The 19,775-nt window shown below is 46.4% G+C and overlaps 1 protein-coding gene across 1 annotated transcript in view; it reads right to left on the reverse strand.

Annotated features, from left to right (window-relative positions):
• The window catches only part of RGS6 (regulator of G protein signaling 6), a 465,615-nt gene that overhangs the window by 58,652 nt on the left and 387,188 nt on the right, over window positions 1-19,775 (reverse strand). The window contains exons 4-6 of the mRNA XM_008138879.3: window positions 10,918-10,968; window positions 7,260-7,366; window positions 5,878-5,929 (exon numbers count right to left, since the gene is read on the reverse strand). Of these exons, the coding sequence (XP_008137101.1) occupies window positions 5,878-5,929; window positions 7,260-7,366; window positions 10,918-10,968 (210 nt within the window). The remainder of the gene's footprint in view (window positions 1-5,877; window positions 5,930-7,259; window positions 7,367-10,917; window positions 10,969-19,775) is intronic.

Raw genomic sequence — 19,775 nt, forward strand, 5'->3', positions numbered from 1 at the left:
TTACAACACATACAATCATAAATCCATCTGTCCGTCCATTCATCCATCCATCCATCCATCCACCCACTCATCCAGCCAACCAGCAGCCAGCCCAGCTGGCTAAGTGCCCAGCTGTGCTGCAAAGAATATGTTTCTATGTGGAATCCATGACACCTCATCTCTAGAAATCTTTCTGCAAGTCAAGATGGGACGAGGACCCCATCTTCTAATCTTAACAATTCCCCTCCATCCTCCTCCTCTCCTTTACCCCAAGCATCCTGCATCAGGATAATCTTTCTCAAATATAACCATTTTACCCTCTTTCCTAAATGGCCTGCACCAACTCCTCAGTGACCTCAGAAGAAAGGTCAGGCTCCTTAGAGTAGTGTATTTGGTTCTTTAAGATCCAGTCTGCTTGTCTCTTCCCTTCCTCACTCAGGCATGTGAGGCTACCAAACATCTTCCAGCTCCACTCCTCTGCATATGTGTCTGGTCCATAGAAGCCCTTTCCCTCTTCTCTCTTCTTTCCCCCTGTCTATCTAGCAACCTCCTACTAATCTTATGAAGGTCCAGCTTGGTGTTCTAGATGGCTCAGCATCACATCTATCCACCCTCAACCATGGAAACTAATTCCAATGCACTATACTTATGGACTTAGTAGGCTGGGCCCTGCTCTAGGCTGGAGGCTCTTCAAGAGCAGAATCTGTGTCCTACTCAGCCTGAATCTCTATACCCAGCACCAGGGCTGAGTCTGCCAGTGGAGTGGTGAACAGTGGAAAAAGAGGGCAATTCTGGTCTCTCTTCCCAAGCTAAGAAAGGGTTCTTGGCCCTTAGTTTCCAGGACATTCTTCCTCAAACATGGCCTTCATTACTTCCTCTCCCTACCTCTGCTCCTTCAGTAGCTCCCTCCTTCTCCAGTGCTGAGTAGACCAATCCAGGGAAGACAAGAGATGAATGGGATGAATGAACACTAGAATAACCAGAAGGGAAGGCCAGAGAGGACCTATTTGTTGTCTGACAACTTAAGTACACTAGGATATGTTGGCAACTCCTGCTGAATTAGCCAACCTCCTCCATGTGGTCTGAAAACTTTACCGATGGCAGCCTGGGGTATGTCAGAACCTTCTGCTCACACCATAGTTGTATGTGGATGAGTGTCAGTTATGTTTTTCCCCCTCAAGTATGCTTATGTTAGGCACACCTGTTGTTTTAATAATGCAAGTGCACTAAATATCACACACACTGATGCAATTAATGTGAAAAGAGAGAGTTGTTTCTATGAAGTCGAATGGTTCAGAACAACTTGATAAAGGAGTGTTGGCTAAGATAGTTGCTGATGAATTTGGTACAGGTGAGATAATTGAAAAAAAAAAAGAGAAAACATAATAAAAATTTCAGAGCAGTTAGCAGACAGGTTGCTTCAAAAGTGTTTTTAAGTTCTTGATGCACTTTAAAGATGCCCAAACTGGGTGGTTAATTTTGAGTATGGGTTCCTGAAGAAAAAAACCCTCAAATTATTGGGACCCATAATCAAAGTGACTCTTTGGGCTTCCCTTAAGAGACTGCCAAGTGAATATACCTTTGACTGTCTTACATTAATATGAAGTCATTAAGATATGTATATGACATTTTTCATGATTCTCTACTTATCAATTTTTTAAATGAACTAAGCAGCTACAGCTCTCCCTTGTGTCTGATAAAGGTACTTGTTTGGTCTCTGGGACCACTGGTGAGGCAGCCTGTGGCATTGGGAGCGACCCGGAGCAGGAAGCCTGGCATGCCACCGGACCCAGCAGACCCAGCAGGACTGACCAGGAGCAGTGCCGGTCTGTGGAGGTGGTGGCTGCTTTGACAATGCTGCCTCAGATAATATTTTGTATTGGCCACATGTGAAACTCAGGAAAGTCTAAGTCAGATTGGGGCTCTATGGAGGCAGAGTCATCCTCAGAAATTTATAACCCATCTGGGTCAAAATGGGCCAGCTAGGTTATGAAGTATAAAGTACCATGCAAGGAATGAAGAGCTGGTACCATTCCCCATGACCATGAGTTACATGGTGGCATGCTTTTAGCACACTTCCCCTGTGGCTAAGGTCACATATGAGGGACCTAGTTCTGTTCACCAGACCTAGGGCGGTGGGACGTGGCTATGGAGTGGACCTCTTCTTGGCACAGACCTTTCCTGGGCTTGTCTGCACCATGATGGTGCCTTCAACAGTGCTTGCTCTAACATCTAACCAATCAAATGACCGCTGGTAACAACAGCCGGTCCTATAACAGGACATCTGGGGGACTTGCTTGAAGATCAGATGTTGGCTTTTCTTGGATATTTCATTTCTCTTTGAAAAATCTTGGTCTTTTTGACCTCACACCTGGCATTCCCACCTCATTGGCTTCTCACGTGGATGACCCAATGCCATCACAAGCTCATTATGTATCATTGTGACAAAAATAGAGCAGGTTACAGAGAGGGAACTGGTGGTTGCCAGAGAGAAGAGCACTTGGGGGACTGGGTGAAAGAGGTGAAAGGATTAAGAGGTACAAATTGGTAGCTACAAAATAGTCATGGGAATATGGAATATAGTCAATAACATTGTGATAATTATGTATGATGCCAGGTGGGCACTGGAAATATTGGGGGATCATTTTGTAAACTATATGATTGTCTAATCACTATACTGTAAACCTGGAACCAGTACAAAATGATATTGAAAGTAAACTATAATTGAAAAATAAAAATAAAAAATGTAAATAGTAAAAAAAGAACATGTTAAAAATTTATAAACAGAATGGATTCATGTGCAACATGTGTAATTGAACATTAAAAAAATATTGACCTTATTCTACCTCAATGTACTTTAATAACTGACTCATTTTCCAAACTGTCTGTGCTAGTGACATCATTATTTATCTCAATCTCCTAAAATAGGAGATTGTATTTTTCTATTTTCATCATACCCTCTAATTACCTTTTCAAATAATGGAATTTTAGCATTGAAAGTAACCCTGGCAACCATCAAGTAAGGACCCTTCATCGACAGATGGAAAAAACTAAAGACCAAGAGAGGTGAATTGATTTCCTCACCTCTGGTTACTGGTGGAGGTGGAAATAGAATTAAGGTCTCGTTCAGAGCCCTTTTCCCACTATGACAGTCATTGCCCCATTTACTTATTCATTTTCCCATTTAAAAGTGTATGCAATGTCTCTATGTGCCAGGCACTGCTTCAGGCGCTGGGGAAATCACCATGAGAGCAGCTACCACTTACAAGGCACTTGCTCACTGAGAGTCAGGCCCTTCCAAGCGTTCACTTACTCCTCACAGTAACCCTGTGAAGTGGGTTCTCTACTGTCTTCATTTTACAGATGAGGAAACTTTTTCAGGTCATTCTCCATTATTGGGGCTCCATTATGGCTCCCTAAAACTGCTGATTCCATTCTAAATGTCTCTCCTCGACTATGAAGGCTTTTTAATAAACCCGCCCCTCCCAAACTACTGAACTTTCTCAATCAGTCTTCATTAACGTAAAACCTTTGAGTACTCAGATCGGACTCCTCACTATGCCCTGCTTACCCCCATCATGCCACCTCTCTGGAATGCTTGGAGAACAAGACTGTGACTCATTCGAAGAGGTGACTGAGCAATTGATGCAGAGGAGGTGATCAGTAAATGTTTGTTGAATGAATAAAAGTTCCTGGTTCTTTGTCAATCCAATCCATACCTATTCTGAATTCTTAGCTTCAATTTCACATCCTTCCTGGCAAGAGGAGCACCAGAGAACCAATAAGATCAAACATCAGTCTAGGAATGACAATACCAACCACCACCGAGGTTTTATTGACTCTTTACTATCTGCCATACACCAAATCTTACTTGTATTTCATTTAATTCTAACAAGACAATGCTGGGAGACAAGTACTATTATTATTTTGCTTTTAATATGAGGTTTCTGGGGCACACAGGGGTTAAGGAACTTGCTAAGATCACACAGCTGGTGGAGCTAGTCAATGCTGGGCCCACCGTGCTGAATTCTTTCTTGGTAAATACTTATTTTCTGACTAAACTGCTTTGGGAATGTTGGTGAGTGATTTTGAATCCTACACCTTGACTTCTCCATCTGATTTGCCAAAATCGAGGCATATGAATTAAAAAAATAATTTTGCTTTAATCAGAGTCTGAGATAAATTGTTATTACTATCCCTGTTTATGCTGGACAACTAAAATTAGAAAATGGAGAAAACATGTAGAGAAAGGGAAATAATGCCCGTTGTATGCAGTGGTAGATGGCTTAGGCTTTACAGTCAAGTAAATATTTCAGTTTTACTTGGGCCCTGTTTTCTGGTCCTACCATCCTCCCACCCTCACTATGGCCTGGAAAAATATTGGTTTCCACATTCATAAGGGCGCATGGCTGCTGCACAAAACAGCTACAATCATTCAAATTCTGAATTGGGCTTTTGTTAGCAAAATTTCAGCCCCAGAAAAAATTGTTTTATGAGCAGCCAAATGCAGCTCCCATTCTGAGCCAGAAGCCTTGCTGGAAGTCCAAGATCAAGGTGTCAGTAGGGTTTCTTGGGCTTCCACGTATCACATCATTTAGGGTGCAGCACAGTTCCAGAGGGGCCCGCGGTGGTGCCTGCAGACAGCTGATGCGACAAGAGAGGGGCCTGTCCTCTGTCTGAGGGCCGTTTTCCAGACTTGGCAACAGAGCATCCGTAATCTTATAAGGCAATGACTTGTTCACATTCCATCCTTAGGATTGCTTCTAATGGCTAGTTACCCCTCCCTCAAATGTGTGGACTGGAGGGCGTAGCTGGTCACACAGGTCTCCGGGACTGGCTACCCCAAACACCACCCAGTGGTCGCTGCCTCTGCCTGCCTGCCTGCCTGTGCCCACAATCCTGCAGAGAGTCTGGGGGGAGCTGCTGGTCTCATCAAGTGCCCAGTGAGAGGAGAGCCACTGTGGACGGCCCAGCAGCTGAGCCAGTGATGAGGATGCTGTGCAAAAGGACAGGTGCTTCTGCACGATGCCACACACAGGGCCATGAAAGCAGCAATGGCCTTGGAGCCACACAGATCTGAGTTCAAATTCTGCTGCCTCCTCTGAGTGTCTGCTATGCGCCTTTAATAAAGAGCAAATACTCAGCACCAGCTATGCCTCAGGTATGCACTGGGGGTCTGAGAATGAACAAGGTGGAATAACCCCGCCCTCTTGGAGCTCCCAGACAAGTGGAAAACTGTGATAACTGTGATAAGTGTGAGGATGTGGCCTCTGTTTATTTATCTTAAGTAGAGAGACAATATCACTTCTTTAGAGGATTGGCACATAGAAATACTAAACAGCCTCCATATGGCAAGAGTCTAATAGATCCCTCCCTTTATAAAGGCAACTCCCTGCTTACCCAGTTCCCAACTTCACCCACTCATTATTTTTCTGGACCAGGGTAACTTCTGTATATCCCTGCTCTGATATTTCTTAGTTTCTCCCTAAATTCCAACTATCAAAAACACCAGGGAGTTATTAATAAATGTTAACAAGTCTGTGACATAGAAAGGGTCAGGGGGTGGTGGCCCCTTGATCTAGTCCTCCAGGGAACAGTCATGGCCACCGTCCTACAGAGTTGCTGTGGGATCCTGGTTTTCTATGGCCCCACACAATGAACCTATTGGCCACCCTTGATAGACTTCTTCCGTCCCCCATTTCCTTCCCACGGCTGCATCTTTCAGTGTGCACTGCTTTTCTCCATGATGTGAACAGGATGTTTGTTACATGTCAACAGGATGACAAAGGGCTAAGCCGGTGAAGAACCTCCTCCCCTGCACTCCGACAATAACACCAAGCATTTGCCTTCACACTCCCAGCAGTAACACCTAGTGTGGGCTGTGCCTTCACTGCTCACCATAGTCAGTGTTTTCAGGCTCCCAGCAGTTCGACGGCCAGAAGTACGGAGCCTGCAAAAGAGCAGAGGTGTCAGGACTCAGAAGCACTTGCCCTCTCCTGCCTAGGGGTCAGGGTCAGCCCTCGCTGAACCCAGCGAGGATCCCTCTGTCCCCATCTCCTTCGTGCTGACACCACAGCCCAACCCTCTCCTGTTCTTAATGCAGCTGAGGGCAGTCAACATTTTAATTTAGGTGCTGAGAAATGAATCCAGGTAAACAAATAAATGAGAAAAGGAGAAACTTAGTTTATAGGGCAAACATTTCTTATCCTGAGACAATAGAAGTCTAACCACAGATAATAGACTGGCATGGTTTTCTGGGTACAAGCCCCAAGTTTCTGAGTAGTGTCTCTCCCCCTCCCCTCTCTCTCCCCCCCCCCCCCCCCCGCCGCTTCAAATTCATATGATGAAGCCCTAACTCCCTGTGACTATTTGGAGTAAGAAAGTAATTAAGGTAAAATGAGACTTTTAGGGTGGGACCCTGATCCCATAGGATTAGTGCCCTTATAAGAGGAAACAGCAGATCTCTCTCTCTTTCTCGTTCTCTTTCTTTCTTCTTCTTTTTTTTTTTCTGTCTCAAAAATATAACAAGAAGCAGCTATCTGAAATCCAGGATGAGTATGTTCACCACAAACGAAACCCTACTGACACCTTGATCTTGGACTTCCAGGCTCCTGAATGGCGAAAAATAAATGTCTGTTGTTTAAGCCACCCAGCATGGTATTTTGTTATGGCAGCCTGAGCAGACTAAGACACCCTTTGGCCCTGTCTGAAGAACTCGCTTCTAAACCCTTTGGTTTTGACCTGGACACCATCCCTTATCCTCTGCCCCAGATCTAGGATGGGGTCTGAGAAAAGGAGTGGAAAACGGGTGTGAAGGGTTAGCAGGTAGTGAATAGAAACGTCACACCAGGAAGTCAGCATGATTCAGTAGAAAGATCATGGACTTTGCTATAAGGCTGACTGAGGTTCCAACCAAGGCTATCTCTTAGACTTACTAAGTGCCCATTAATTCTCTGAAGACCTTAGCTTTCCCTTATAAGAGGAAACAGTAGATCTCTATATAATGGGTGACATTTGCCCGCTAGAAACTTGTTCTTAAGAATAAATGAGGAAATATATATAAATTGTCCAGTAAAGAGTAGGTTCTCCACAAGGGCTTTTCTGTATCATTTGGGTTGAGCAACAAATGGCCCAGACAGAAGTTTGCTTGGTTTTCCCGAGTTGGTGGGAGGTAAGCGCTGCTCCCTTAAACACACTCAGTGTTTCCACATGTCTCTAATCTGCAATCAGAGGATGATGAGAAGTAACGGCTCTTCAGGAGGAGGAGCTGGCAGGCCTACCTGGAACCGATAAAAGGTGCCATCGTCCTTCATGGAGAGAACATGGTCCGAGATGGGAAAGACATAGCCCTGGGCAGCTATAAGGCTTCCCAAGTGTATTGCTTCAACTGCGGGGACAGGGCGTAAGAGAGAGAAGTAATTAGGAAGCTGTCAGAATGCAGGGCTACTTAGCCGAAATGTAAGCTGGGAGTGCAGAAAGGCAACCGGAAGTCAACTGTCACCACCCCTAGATAACTCATGGCTGATTGATTGATCAATCAATAACTTTATGATATGACTGCATGGGGCTGGGAGAGTGTCAATGGTTGGGAAGCACTATCAAGTGTCTGGGACTCCTCTGGATTCCAGCTCTGAGAGTCTGACATTACTTGAACCTCCCCACCAAGACTTCCAGAAGAAAGTGCTCATGGTGAAGAGCATGAGCTCTGGTGTAGATAAACCTGTGATAGTTCACATAAGGTATGTAGCAGTGTCGGCTGGGGCAGGGGCAGTGCTCAATAAGTGCCGGCGGCCCTGATTCATATTTTTATTCTCTGCATTTCTTATCATCCTCAGCAGTGAGCATGCAGCCTTGCCACCCACACACTCTGCACTCAACTGCATTGTCTGATGTGACAGCCCCTTCTCTTAGGGACATAAAGGCAAGCCTCACTTTTGTGGTGAGCAGTGTAGTGGGAAATGGCACAGGGAGGCCAATCTGGTAAAAAAATTTATATTTTTGACACAATCAACATGTTGTTTTGTTACTTTAGCACCAACCATAACTAGATTCACACAAATCATTAAGAATTTATATTTAGCCCGATCGGCATGGCTCAGGGGTTGAGCGTCAAACTATGAACCAGGAGGTCACGGTTCGATTCCCAGTCAGGGCACATGTCTGGGTTGTGGCTCAATTCCTCAGGGGGGCGTGCAGGAGGAAGCTGATCAATAATTCTCTCTCATCACTGATGTTTCTCTCTCTCTCCCTCTCCCTTCCTCTCCGAAATCAATAAAAATATATTTTAAAAAGAATTTATATTTATTCTGAGCAGAGCCAAGAAAAATAATGAATTGAAATGATTATACAACACATAATAATATAAAAGTACTCTTTACACATATAAAAGTACTTTTACTGGTACAAACAAATTTTCGGATATGGAAATTATTATTGTTTTTTAAAAATACCTTTATTGTTGAGAGTATTACAGATGTCCCCCCTGTTACCCCTTATTTGCCCTCTTCCACCTGGATCCCCATCTCAGATGTGTAAATTATTGACATGAAGAGGAGTTTCTAGGAACTAATTTTGCATGTTTTTGAAAGTTTTTAAAAGTGACTTGTTTTGGTTTTACTTGCCAACTTTTCAAGAGGCTGTGTATAATCCAGGTGCTGTGTTTACTAAGAACCACCTCTCCCCCTTTGGAAGGAACGTACACGTGTAACTGGTGGGATAAGAACAAATTGAGTTTTATTTTACCTGCTTGGTGCTGACCAGTTTGCTTTCTAAAGTCTATATGGTTTAAGAATCATGGGTCCAGCAAAAAAGGGGAGTTTTATCACCTATAGCTGCTCCTTGCCCAGGAAAGGAAGAACAAAATCCACTAAGAAGGTGACTTTCATGTTACCAGTCCAGAGCTAGAACTCTTACTTCATTCTTTGAGCAAAAGGGCTTTTGCTTAGAAATGTGGCAGATGGGAAGAAGAAAGGGAGAGAGGGGTGGAGGTTAGATATGTCTGGCTTCCCAGGGCCTTAGTTTGCCTCATTTCCATCCTTCTATTCCCAGCTGGTAAATTACTCGTAACTCCTCCTGCTCAGAAGCCCAAGCAGTTCCCAACACCTGGAAGTTCTCTTATGGGCATCAGAGTATAGCCGACCGTCAGAGACATGACCCTTGTCATTGTGCACCTTTCACTGAAGCTCCTCATACTAGGGCCAGAGGGGATTCCTAACCATCTCTCCTACCACTAGCTGGTTCAGGGTTCTCAGCATACTACTACTAACCACTACTATTACTATTAATTACTACTACCACCACCACTACTACTACCACTACAACTACTAACAACAATAATGATAAAATAGTTTGGTGACACAATGATTATTTTAGAAGGGCGAGGAAAACAGTCCTCTTGGAAGAGACCACCATGAAGAAAGGTGGCCCTTAGTTTAGCATCATCATCAAAAGAAATGTTGACTTTAAATACATGTAACCAAGCTGGAAGAGACTTATTTGGTCCAGTTTCTGTAAGTGGACAATCAGAAGTCCAGGCTGCGTAGACTTCTCAATCAACTGGCTTATACGTAGGGAAAACACATAGGCCAGTTGATTCATGTTCTTTTCTGAAAAGGATTGGCAGGTATCGTTTTCCCCTGTGGATAAAGAACTTGACTAGAATTAAGAATTTTCATGAGTCATGAGAGTGGTCATTAATCAAGGTGGTGAAAAAGGCTACGGTCACTTCATTAATGACCTGCTTTTCAGGCACTCAGGCTTCGGGCAGCTATATTTAATCAAACTCTATGTAAATTGTATTGTTTTGTAGTCAATAGTATATTAGGAGCATCAGATTAAAATACAGGAAAACCTGAGCTGACATACTGACCCCAGCCAAGAACCACAGCTGAAGGTCAGACATCGAGAATGGGAACTTGAAAAAAGATCTTTAAAAAGCATAGCAATTGTCCGGCCAGCCTGGCTCAGTGGTTGAGTGTCGACATAGGAACCAGGGAGTCATTGTTCGATTCCCAGTCAGGGTACATGCCCGGGTTGTGGGCTCGATACTCAGTAGGGGCCATGCAGGAGGCAGCTATTCATCATTGATGTTTCTATCTCTCTTTCCTTCTCCCTTCCTCTCTGAAATCAATAAAAATATATTTTAAAAAACCATAGCAATTGGAGGCCATTTAATTTGGGGCAAAGAGGTCTAATTCGTAAGAACATCAGAATACATGTATGGGTATTTATACATATGAAATATAGGCATCAGGAATACTCAGTTAAGACAGGGAGTGAATAATAAATTCAGAAAAGTATTAACTAACAACACATGGTAATAAGCTATACTTATCTAGAATTTTCATTTTTTCTGGAACTCCCCATTTTTTAATTATGCCATGAAAATAAATTTTACTGCTTATTTACTGGTGGGAGGACAGATTTGGAAACTGTTTTATTGGCTAGAGTTTTGTTATTGTCTTTCTGGTAAGGTTTTCCTAATTGAAATGCATAATTAAAGTTGAAAAAAAAAATAATTCCTTCCCTTCTTGCAGAAGAAGAAAACAGAAGGCATCTTAGCAAATAATTAAACATCTTAATCGTGAATCAGGCAATCTAATTTTAAGATCCGGGTCTGGAAGGCTGCTCAGTGACAGCGCTACAACTTATCTTTAATTGCTGTGGCTAATGAGAATTCAACTCATTTCACACGTTACTGTATTGGGCTCTCTGGCATTCTCAATGGTTACTCATTTCCTCAAAGGGTGATTTAAATTTAAAGGTAGATATTCAGTGGAGAAAATAAATCCATTTCATTTGTAAGTGAAGAGGTTCCACATCTTGGGATTCACCTGTAAGCCCAGTTCTCAGGAGGGTAGGAGATCTAGTCTGGAACTTGGTTATGTGGGATGTTTACTGATACCATGAGGGATAAAGTCAGAGTCGAAGGTCAAGTACCTGGGTCTTCGATGGACAGGTTCTTCATCAGCCACTGCACAATGTCAGTCCCTGCAACAATAAAGCAAGTCACCTGAAGACCTGGTGGGTGATAAGAAGCATGTTTACCTAAGAGAGTCCTCATTCGAATTAGCACACACCTAGAGAGCTGGGCGATACTGATGCTTTTCCATCCTAACAAATCTTTCTACCCACTGGTTCACTTCCACAGTTATAATCCCATTCTTTTCCGAAAAGCATCCACTTCTGATGACCTCGAAGGATCTTGTGTGCACACACTCCTGGGGAGCATCGGTAGGGAACATCCTGCGCATACAGATTTGGATGACTTCCCCAAGATGGCCTGGTGAGATTTTACCACGCCCGGCCTGCGGACCATTTCCTATGGAGAGCGGTCTCCTCCGTTCCCTACCCTTACTGTCAAGGGCTGACAAGGTTCCTGAAAATGTCTCTAATTTCTTCTGGCATGGGCCCACCCTGAAAGCAAGTGGCCCTATGTCAGTCTGTGGGAGAAACTTCTTTGTACTCAGCTGTCCTCTGGACCAGGTGACATTTCCTGATGCTCCTGCAGTTTGGTGTGGACTGAGTTCTGACAGTGGGCATGATGAATGCCGCTTCTAGACACAGGCCGTGAAAACTCCCACGTGGCCCTGCACAGTTCCATACCCCTCTGTTCCCCACCTGCTGGCTGAATGGAGAGGACTTCAAGGGCCCAGGGCGGGCAGAGCCACAATGTGGAAGGAGCCTGGGCTTCTGAACAACCAATGAAAACTGATGCCCATTTAGGGCTCTGACCTGATTGAAAGTGTGTTGTGTTAAGCCCCAGAAATTGGGGGCTTACCTGTTTAGGCATCTAGTATTATCCTAACTAATTTAAAATCTTAAGAGTCAGAAGGGACATTTAAAACTTACTTGCTCCAACTCCAGCCAATACATGAGTCCCCATCTGCAACACCCTGGACAAGAGGTGCTGTAATCTCCATTTAGAAAACCCCCAGAACCTTGGAACTCACAGATCCCCTCCTAGCCAGCCTGTCCCAATAGAATTGTCTTTGATTTCTAGGAGCAGAAACTGGACTTAACTCTGTGGCTTGCTCTCTTTGGTCTTAGTTTTGCATTCTAATGCTATAAAAACAAACCCAGACCTTCTCGCTCTGTGGGACAGGTCTTCAAACATTTGGACAGTTCAACTGACATACTATCGGTGTCTCCTCGAGTGCCACCCCTCCCACCCCTCGCCCCTTGTGAGCCATGCCTGGGTCTCTCATCATTTTGGTCACAATGAATTCCCCTTTGTCTACCTCCATGTGGAAATGTGGCTCCTCGAACCAATGTTTCCTAGGGCAGCCCAGTTCCCATGGGGGTGGAGGAGTTGTTTTCAGAGGATTCTGAACTTCTGATCAATTCACTCCAAATCTCACTTTAAACCAGTGCAGACCTTGGAAGGTGGCTTTGTCATTCCAGGATGGATGCATGACAGAAAATAGCCCCAAAGGGGAGCATTTCCAGATAGCCACGTCCTGGCATGGGTGTGAGGCTTGGTGGGAGGGAGAGGGCCTGTGGACAGCTCTCTGGGATAGATTCCTGCCTGAGAGACTGGAGAGCGTGCAGAGGGGTTTAACTGTTGTCCTTTACCAGAAATCAAGTTTCCAGAAATTTGGTTTGCCAGTGGGGAGACCAGTTCTGGCCTGAGTGCCTAGACATTTTGCTTCTTTCTGGCTCTCTGGAAGGTCGATGAACTCTCTCTACATGGTAAATGGGCAGGGGTCCATCCTACTCTTTCTGTATGTCCTCCCCCTTCTTGCCCCCCGCCCCCCGGAACCAGTCTCCACCACTGCAGGCCCCCCCACCCACCCACATATCAACCTCAAAAGCAAGACTTCTGAGCTTTCCCCTCTTCTTGCTCCCGGCTGGCATCTATGAGCTAAACTTTGGATCCAAAGCACCCCTACTCATTCACATTCTTTGAGAGAAAGGGAGAGGATGTCTGTGTGTGCTTGTGCACGCGGGTCCATTTCCTCCAAATTATACAAGTTCAACATTTGTCCTAGGAAATGAAGAACAAAGCAGAAATCAAATAAGGACTGTAATCCCAAGTTGGGGGTGGGGGAGAGACGCTAACCTGTTTTTTCCTCAAAAGAAAAATAGTCCTTTTTTGCGGGTTGCCTGGAAACGGAGAGGTTTCCAGCATCAGCAACAGCTCTCCCCGGGGCAGGCGGATTATCTTTCTGCTGAGCTGGCGGAACCATTATTTATCACCTGCCAAGACTGATTACTCACCCTGGGACAATGACAGCCCTTCCTTTCCCCTGTTAATTACTGTCATCATTAATATCCATGTCACTAATTAGTATTCATTCACACTGAAACTCCTTCCTCGCTGTCATATCCGCTCCCCCTTTACCCACCCCAGCCCAGCACCATTGTCTGGGTTTCTACCCCCTTTTGGCTTTACGGGCTCAGCGTCTCGCCTGATTGTCTGCCTAGTCCACCAAGGCCCCATCTGCATTCAGAACTGAAGGATCCCATTTAATCACATTTTGTGTGTGTGTGAAAAAGCGAAAATCACAAAGGTCCCTTTTCCTTTCCCCTGGCACTGTGGGGACCACAGGCCTTGGTTTCTTGTCCTGGGTGCAGCCCCTACAACAGTCAGTGTCTTCATTTGGGGGCTGGTGTGGCTGTCCTCAGCCCTGGCTGTCCTGGCCACTGCCCTCAATCAGTAGCAGCACCCACCACCCCGCCATCCCACACACGCTACTGGCATGCGTGGTGGCCATCAGCAAACAAGGCAACGCCTAGCGCTGTGGACTCGCCCTCTGTGGGTGTGGGGTGTCCTAGGCTTCCGAGGACTGATTTGGGGAGGCCAGCCCCCAACCTGATGGCAGAAAGTAAACTGCTGTCTGTTCGGCCCCAGAAACAAGTCAGGAAGAAAAGTCCATCCTAATATTATGTCCATGAAAAGACCTACAATTGTTCCACTGTAGAATCAGACAAGAATAGTCCAAACAACCACCAGGATAAAGTATTCTTCTCCTTTTCCTTTCTTCCTTCTCCCCCCGTCCCCCAATCATTCTTGCCTTCTTATTATAAAAAGAATTTCAAGATTATTTTCTGTTCTATCCAAAATTTGTTGTTGCCTTTTGTGATCACTATTGGGTCCTGGTTTTTATCTCAGCCAAGTTGCCCTGCCAAGGACTTAAAATCAATATAAAAACATTGCCCAGCTGGCATGGCTCAGTGGTTGAGCGTTGATCTATGAACCAGGAGGTCACAGTTAGATTCCCAGTTAGGGCATATGCCCGGGTTGGGGGCTCAATCCCAGGGGGCGAGGGGCGATCAATGGTTCTCTCTCATCATTGATGTTTCCATCTCTCTCTCCCTGAAATATCTCTGAAATCAATAAAAATACATTAAAAACACACACAAAAAAACAAAAAAAACCACAACCAACTAGCAACAAGTGTGGGATGGTTAACCTTTATTCCCCAAGGTCCCAAAACACTTGGCTCAAAGTTTTCTTTTTGAGGTGAATTTATCAACATATATTCCAGGGGCATCATGAAATACATCAGTGGGCACCTGAAACACTTGTTCACAACATGAGTGGTTTGCTAGCTGAGCCCCAATTAGATTATGCAAACTTGAGAAAAGGTTGGTTCCAGTCACCTGCAAATTTCAAGGTACCGGAAACTTGGTAGCTTATACGTTACTAGAGGCCCAGTGCACAAAATTCATGCACTGGGGAGGGGGCGGGTGTCAGGCCTAAGTTGGCAGTTAGACATCCCTCTTGCAGTCTGGGGCTTTCACAGTCCGGGACCCCTTGCTCCTTACTGCCTGCCTGCAGTGGAGGCGGGAAAGGCTCCTGACACCACTGCTGCGCTCACCAGCCATGAGCCCAGCTTCTTGCTAACCAGGTGGCAGCTCGTGAATTGAGTGTCTGCCCCCTGGTGGTCAGTGTGTGTCATAGCAACCGGTTGTTCCACCATTTGGTTTATTTGCATATTAGCCTTTTACTATATAGGATAGTGCTGACAACTGAAGCAGTTGATAACTCATCAGCCCTCACCATGAGGGAAAGACACTTCCACTTGAGTAACCTGTTTCTGGAGCCCAACAAAAGATAAGATGGTTCCTGCTGTGGGTGAGCTCAGGGCTCTCCCCAGTCAAGGTTATGACACCATCTGACATTGGATTCCACAAACCTGCCGAGGTCTCAGCTGCCTGTGAGTGAGGAAGGCAGCTTTATGCCACCTCATCGAGTGTGTAGGTGCCATGTGCAGGACACTGCTCATGTAGGGGGGGTGACTGAGTGCCCATCGTGTACCAGGCCAGAGCTGTGCACTTGACCCTGTTATCACATATCATCTTGATGACAATTATGTAAAGTGCTAGAGGCCCGGTGCACAGATTTGTGCACCAGTGGGGTCCCTCAGCCTGGCCTGTGCCCTCTTGCAATCCGGGATCTCTCAGGGATTTCAGCCCGATCCCCATAGGCCAGGCCGAGGGACCCCACTAGTGCATGAATTTGTGCCCCGGGCCTCTAGTATGCATATAAGATCTTTGAGTAATCTCTTCCTGCCCTCCTCCCTCCCCGCTTCCCTCTGAGATTTATCAGTCTGTTCCATGTTTCCATGCCTGTGGTTTCCACTCCTGCGTTGAGCATCTGCCCTCTGGTGGTCAGTGTGTGTCATAGCTATTGGCCGGTTGCTTAGGCTTTTATAGCCTATATAATAAAAGCCTACTATGCCAAGTGTCCAGTTGTCCATTCAACCAATCAAAGCGTAATATGCTAATGATATGCTAAGGCTACTCAACCACTTGCTATGACTTGCACTGACCACCAGGCGGCAGACAGTCAACCAGTTGACCAGACACTATGATGTGCACTGACCAGCAGGGGGCAGGCACTCTGACTGGTAGGTTAGCTTGCTGCTGGGGTCTGGCCGATCGGGACTGAGTGAGATGGGCCAGACATGCCCTGGAGCCCTCCTGCGGTCCCTCCCTGGCTGGCCAACCTCCCAAATCCCTCCCTGGCCCTGATTATGCACCAGTGGGATCCCTTGGCCTGGCCTGGACCCTCTCGCAATCCGGGACCCCTTGGGGGACGTCGGAGAGCCGGTTTCAGCCTGATACCACAGGCCAGGCCGAGGGACCCCACTGGTGCACACATTCGTGCACTGGGCCTCTAGGATATAGATAGTAATTGTAATACCCTTTTTAAAAATTAGGGCCAGAGTGGCCCAAAGTCACATACTAGCACCTATTAGAGCAAAGGTTGGAATCTGGACAATCACATGCCAAATATTATTTCCACTACATCATTCTGCCTGTCTTGTCTCTGAATAACTTTCTGAATACTATCCTATCTAATAATAGACAAATATGCAAATTGACCATACCTCTGACACACCCACAAGCCACGCCTACCATCCAATCAGAGCGAGTATGCAAATTAACTCAAACCAAGATGGCTACAGCCACAGAGAGCAAGGTTTCCTAGATAACAGAGGAAGCCAAGCTTTCCGCCTGCCATTGCCAGGCCTAAGCCTCCACTCAAGCTACAAAGTTTCAATTATAGAAGGTAAACAAATTCAAACAAATGGCGGCAGAATGGAGCTTGAGAGAGCAGGCCAGGGTTGCCGCAGGCAACAGGGGAAGCAAAGCTTTCTGCACACCCTGGCCGGGCCCACCCGCTTAAGGCAACAAAGTTTCAATTATAACCCCAACACAAATGGCTACCGGCCTCAGAGGGAGCCCCAGGCTTGGCTCCGCTCCAGGCTACAAAGTTTCAATTGTAGAAGGAAAATAAATTCCAGATACCAGGGCCTCCACTTGGGTTGCCAGGGGGCGTGGCTGCCCTGCAAACCACCACAGGCCCCTCGCTCAGGCCGCCCCACGCCCCAAGGGAACCCCACCCTGATCCGGGACGCCCTTCAGGGCAAACCAGCTGGCCCCCACCCCTGCACCAGGCCTCTATCCTATCTAATAAAAGAGTACTATGCAGATTGATCATCACTGCAACACACAATATAGCTGCCCCCATGTGGTCAAAGATCCTGCCCCCATATGGACACAAGATGGCCACCACAAGATGGTCAGCAGGAGAGGGCAGTTGGGAGGCACCTGGCCTGCAAGGGAGGGCAGTTGAGAAGGACCAGGCCTGCAAGGGAGGGCAGTTGGAGGTGATCAACCCTGCAGGAGAGGGCAGTTAGGGATAACCAGGCCGGCAGAGGAGGGAAGTTGGGGGCAAACAGGCTGGCAGCAGAGTGGTTAGGGGGTGATCAGGCTGGCAGGCAGAAGCGGTTAGGGGCAATCAGGAAGGCAGGCAGGCAAGCAGTTGAGAGCCAGCAGTCCTGGATTGTGAGAGGGATGTCCGACTGCCCGTTTAGGCCCGATCCCGTTGGATCGGGCCTAAACGGGCAGTCGGACATCCCTCAAGGGGTCCCATATTGGAGAGGGTACAGGCTGAGCTGAGGGACAACCCCCCTTTGTGCATGAATTTCGTGCACCGGGCCTCTAATACAGAAGAATAATTGGAAAAGTGATCTGTACTCATTTTACCCTGAAGCAGAGACATTAATTTAGTGATAATAATAATTGCTACTATATGCTATTTAGCTAATAATTTATTGAACACTTTTTATATTCCAGGCTTTGGAATAATCCCACTACATGTAATAATCCCATGATGTAAATAAATTATTTCCTTGCTGGAAGTAAGACAGAAGAAATACAGGTGGGAGGACAAGTGTGGTGAGATGTCTAGTGGCATTTTTGAGGCGTATTGTTCAGTCTGTGGGCTTGAGTTTTTCCAAGGAAAAGCATGACACATTTCACAGATACACACTTGCTTATCAAGCACATGAAGCAATAGAGTGTAGTGTTTACAAAGTCAGGCAGACCTGGGTTCGACTCATGCTATGCCACTTACACATTGTGTGACCGGAGCAGGTCCCTTCACCACCAAATCTCCATTTCTCTGTGAGTCAACTGGGGGGAGGGGCATACTTACAGGATAAAGCAAGAGCATGGACATGAAGCCCTTGCCCCAGAGCCTGGGCCATGCTTGTGCTGAAGGGACTGTTTGTTACTAGGTCACCTTTCTTCTCCGTGCCTTCGTTTCCTCACATGAAAACCAGGACAATCACAACAGGACCTGCTGCATAGGCGCTGAGGGTTAACGCAAAGGCTGTACGTGCAATGCCAGCACAGTGCCTGGGACACAGCTGATGCACATGAGCTACTGATACAGCCTATGGCAGTGATGGGCAACCTTTTGAGCTTGGTGTGTCAAACTTCGCCAAAAAACTGAGCATAACTCGGGTAGTGTGTCACTTTGAGGAAAAAACTAACTCCAAGACTCTAGTCGCAAATGTTTCATCCTCAGGAGCAGCAAATGTTTCATCCTCGGCATGCGGCCGCGTGTCATCAGAAATGGCTACGAGTGTCAGTGCTGACACGCGTGTCATAGGTTCGCCATCACTGGCCTATGGCTTGAGCTCATTTCCTGGGAATGGAGAGTGGAAAGCAAAACAGGTGTCCTCATCCCACTGTCATTCAGTGATTCTCTGACCTCCTTCCACCCTCTTCTCCTTCCCTTCTTTCCTCTTCTGTCCCATGGACCATCTTTCCACTCCCAGAATGCACCTTGCTCCATCCCACCGCAGGGCCTTTGCACACACTGCTTCCCTTTCTCCAGCCCAGCTCTACCTATCGCTGACTCCTGCAGTCCTCTGGCCCTAACTTTGCAGAAAGCCTCCACTGCTCCCCACACCCGGTCCAGGTCCTCTGGAGTTCATTTGCAGGGACGGGGTTCCTTCTCTTTGGAGCACTTAACTTGGTTTGGAATTAGATATTCACGATGAGATCATTTGATCAGTGTCTGCCTCCCCTCTGTATTAGCTTCCTGGAGCTGCTGTAATAACGCACCACAAACTGAGCGGCGTAAACCATGGAAATGTAATGTACCACAGTCCTGGAGGCCAGGGCCTGAGTCCAGGTGTCAGCAGAGTTGGCTCAGCTGCCGCTTCGAGGGTGAGTCTGTTCCCTGCCACCACCACCCCTCCCCCCCGCCCTCCTTCCCCCGCTGGGCTTCTGGTGTTTTCCTGGCAGTCTTTGGTGCTCCTTGGCTTGTAGATGAATCACCCTGATCTCTGCTTTTACCTTCACATGGCCTTCGCCCTGTGTGCGTGTCTCTGAATCCACTTGCTCCCTTTTTATTTTATTTTTAAATATATTTTTATTGATTTCAGAGAGGGAGAGAGAGATAGAAACATCAGTAATGAGAGAGAACAATTGATTGGCTGCCTCCGGCACACCCCCGCACTGGAGATTGAGCCGGCAACCCAGGCATGTGCCCCGACTGGGAGTTGGACCGTGACCTCCTGGTTCATAGGTCGACACTCAACTACTGAGCCACACCGACCGGGCTACTTTCTCCCTTTTTATAAGAACACCAGTCCTGCTAGAAGTTTAGGGCCCACCCTAACTCACTCTTCTTAACTAATTACATGTGCAACGACTCTATGTCCAAATCAGGTCACATTTTGAGGTATTGGAGGATAGAACTTCAACATATGAATGGGAAAGACACAGTGCAACCCATAACACTTGCTAAACTATAGCTCTGAGCGAGCAGGACTCTCATGCTGTCCTACCTCCGGCACCACGCAGAAACCTGGCATGGAGTTGGGCTTCAGTAAATGCTTACCGACCAACAGTTATATTCAAATAGACATCACACAATATGTGTTCATCCATAGGTGCATATTCACGGCATTTCAAACATTTCTCTCCGTGTTTTGTGACCCATCACAGACCAGCAACCTTGGATGGACATTCTGTAACTACTGCTTTAG

This window comes from Eptesicus fuscus, chromosome 5 (assembly GCF_027574615.1).
Source record: "Eptesicus fuscus isolate TK198812 chromosome 5, DD_ASM_mEF_20220401, whole genome shotgun sequence".
NCBI classification, from domain to species: Eukaryota; Metazoa; Chordata; class Mammalia; order Chiroptera; family Vespertilionidae; genus Eptesicus; species Eptesicus fuscus.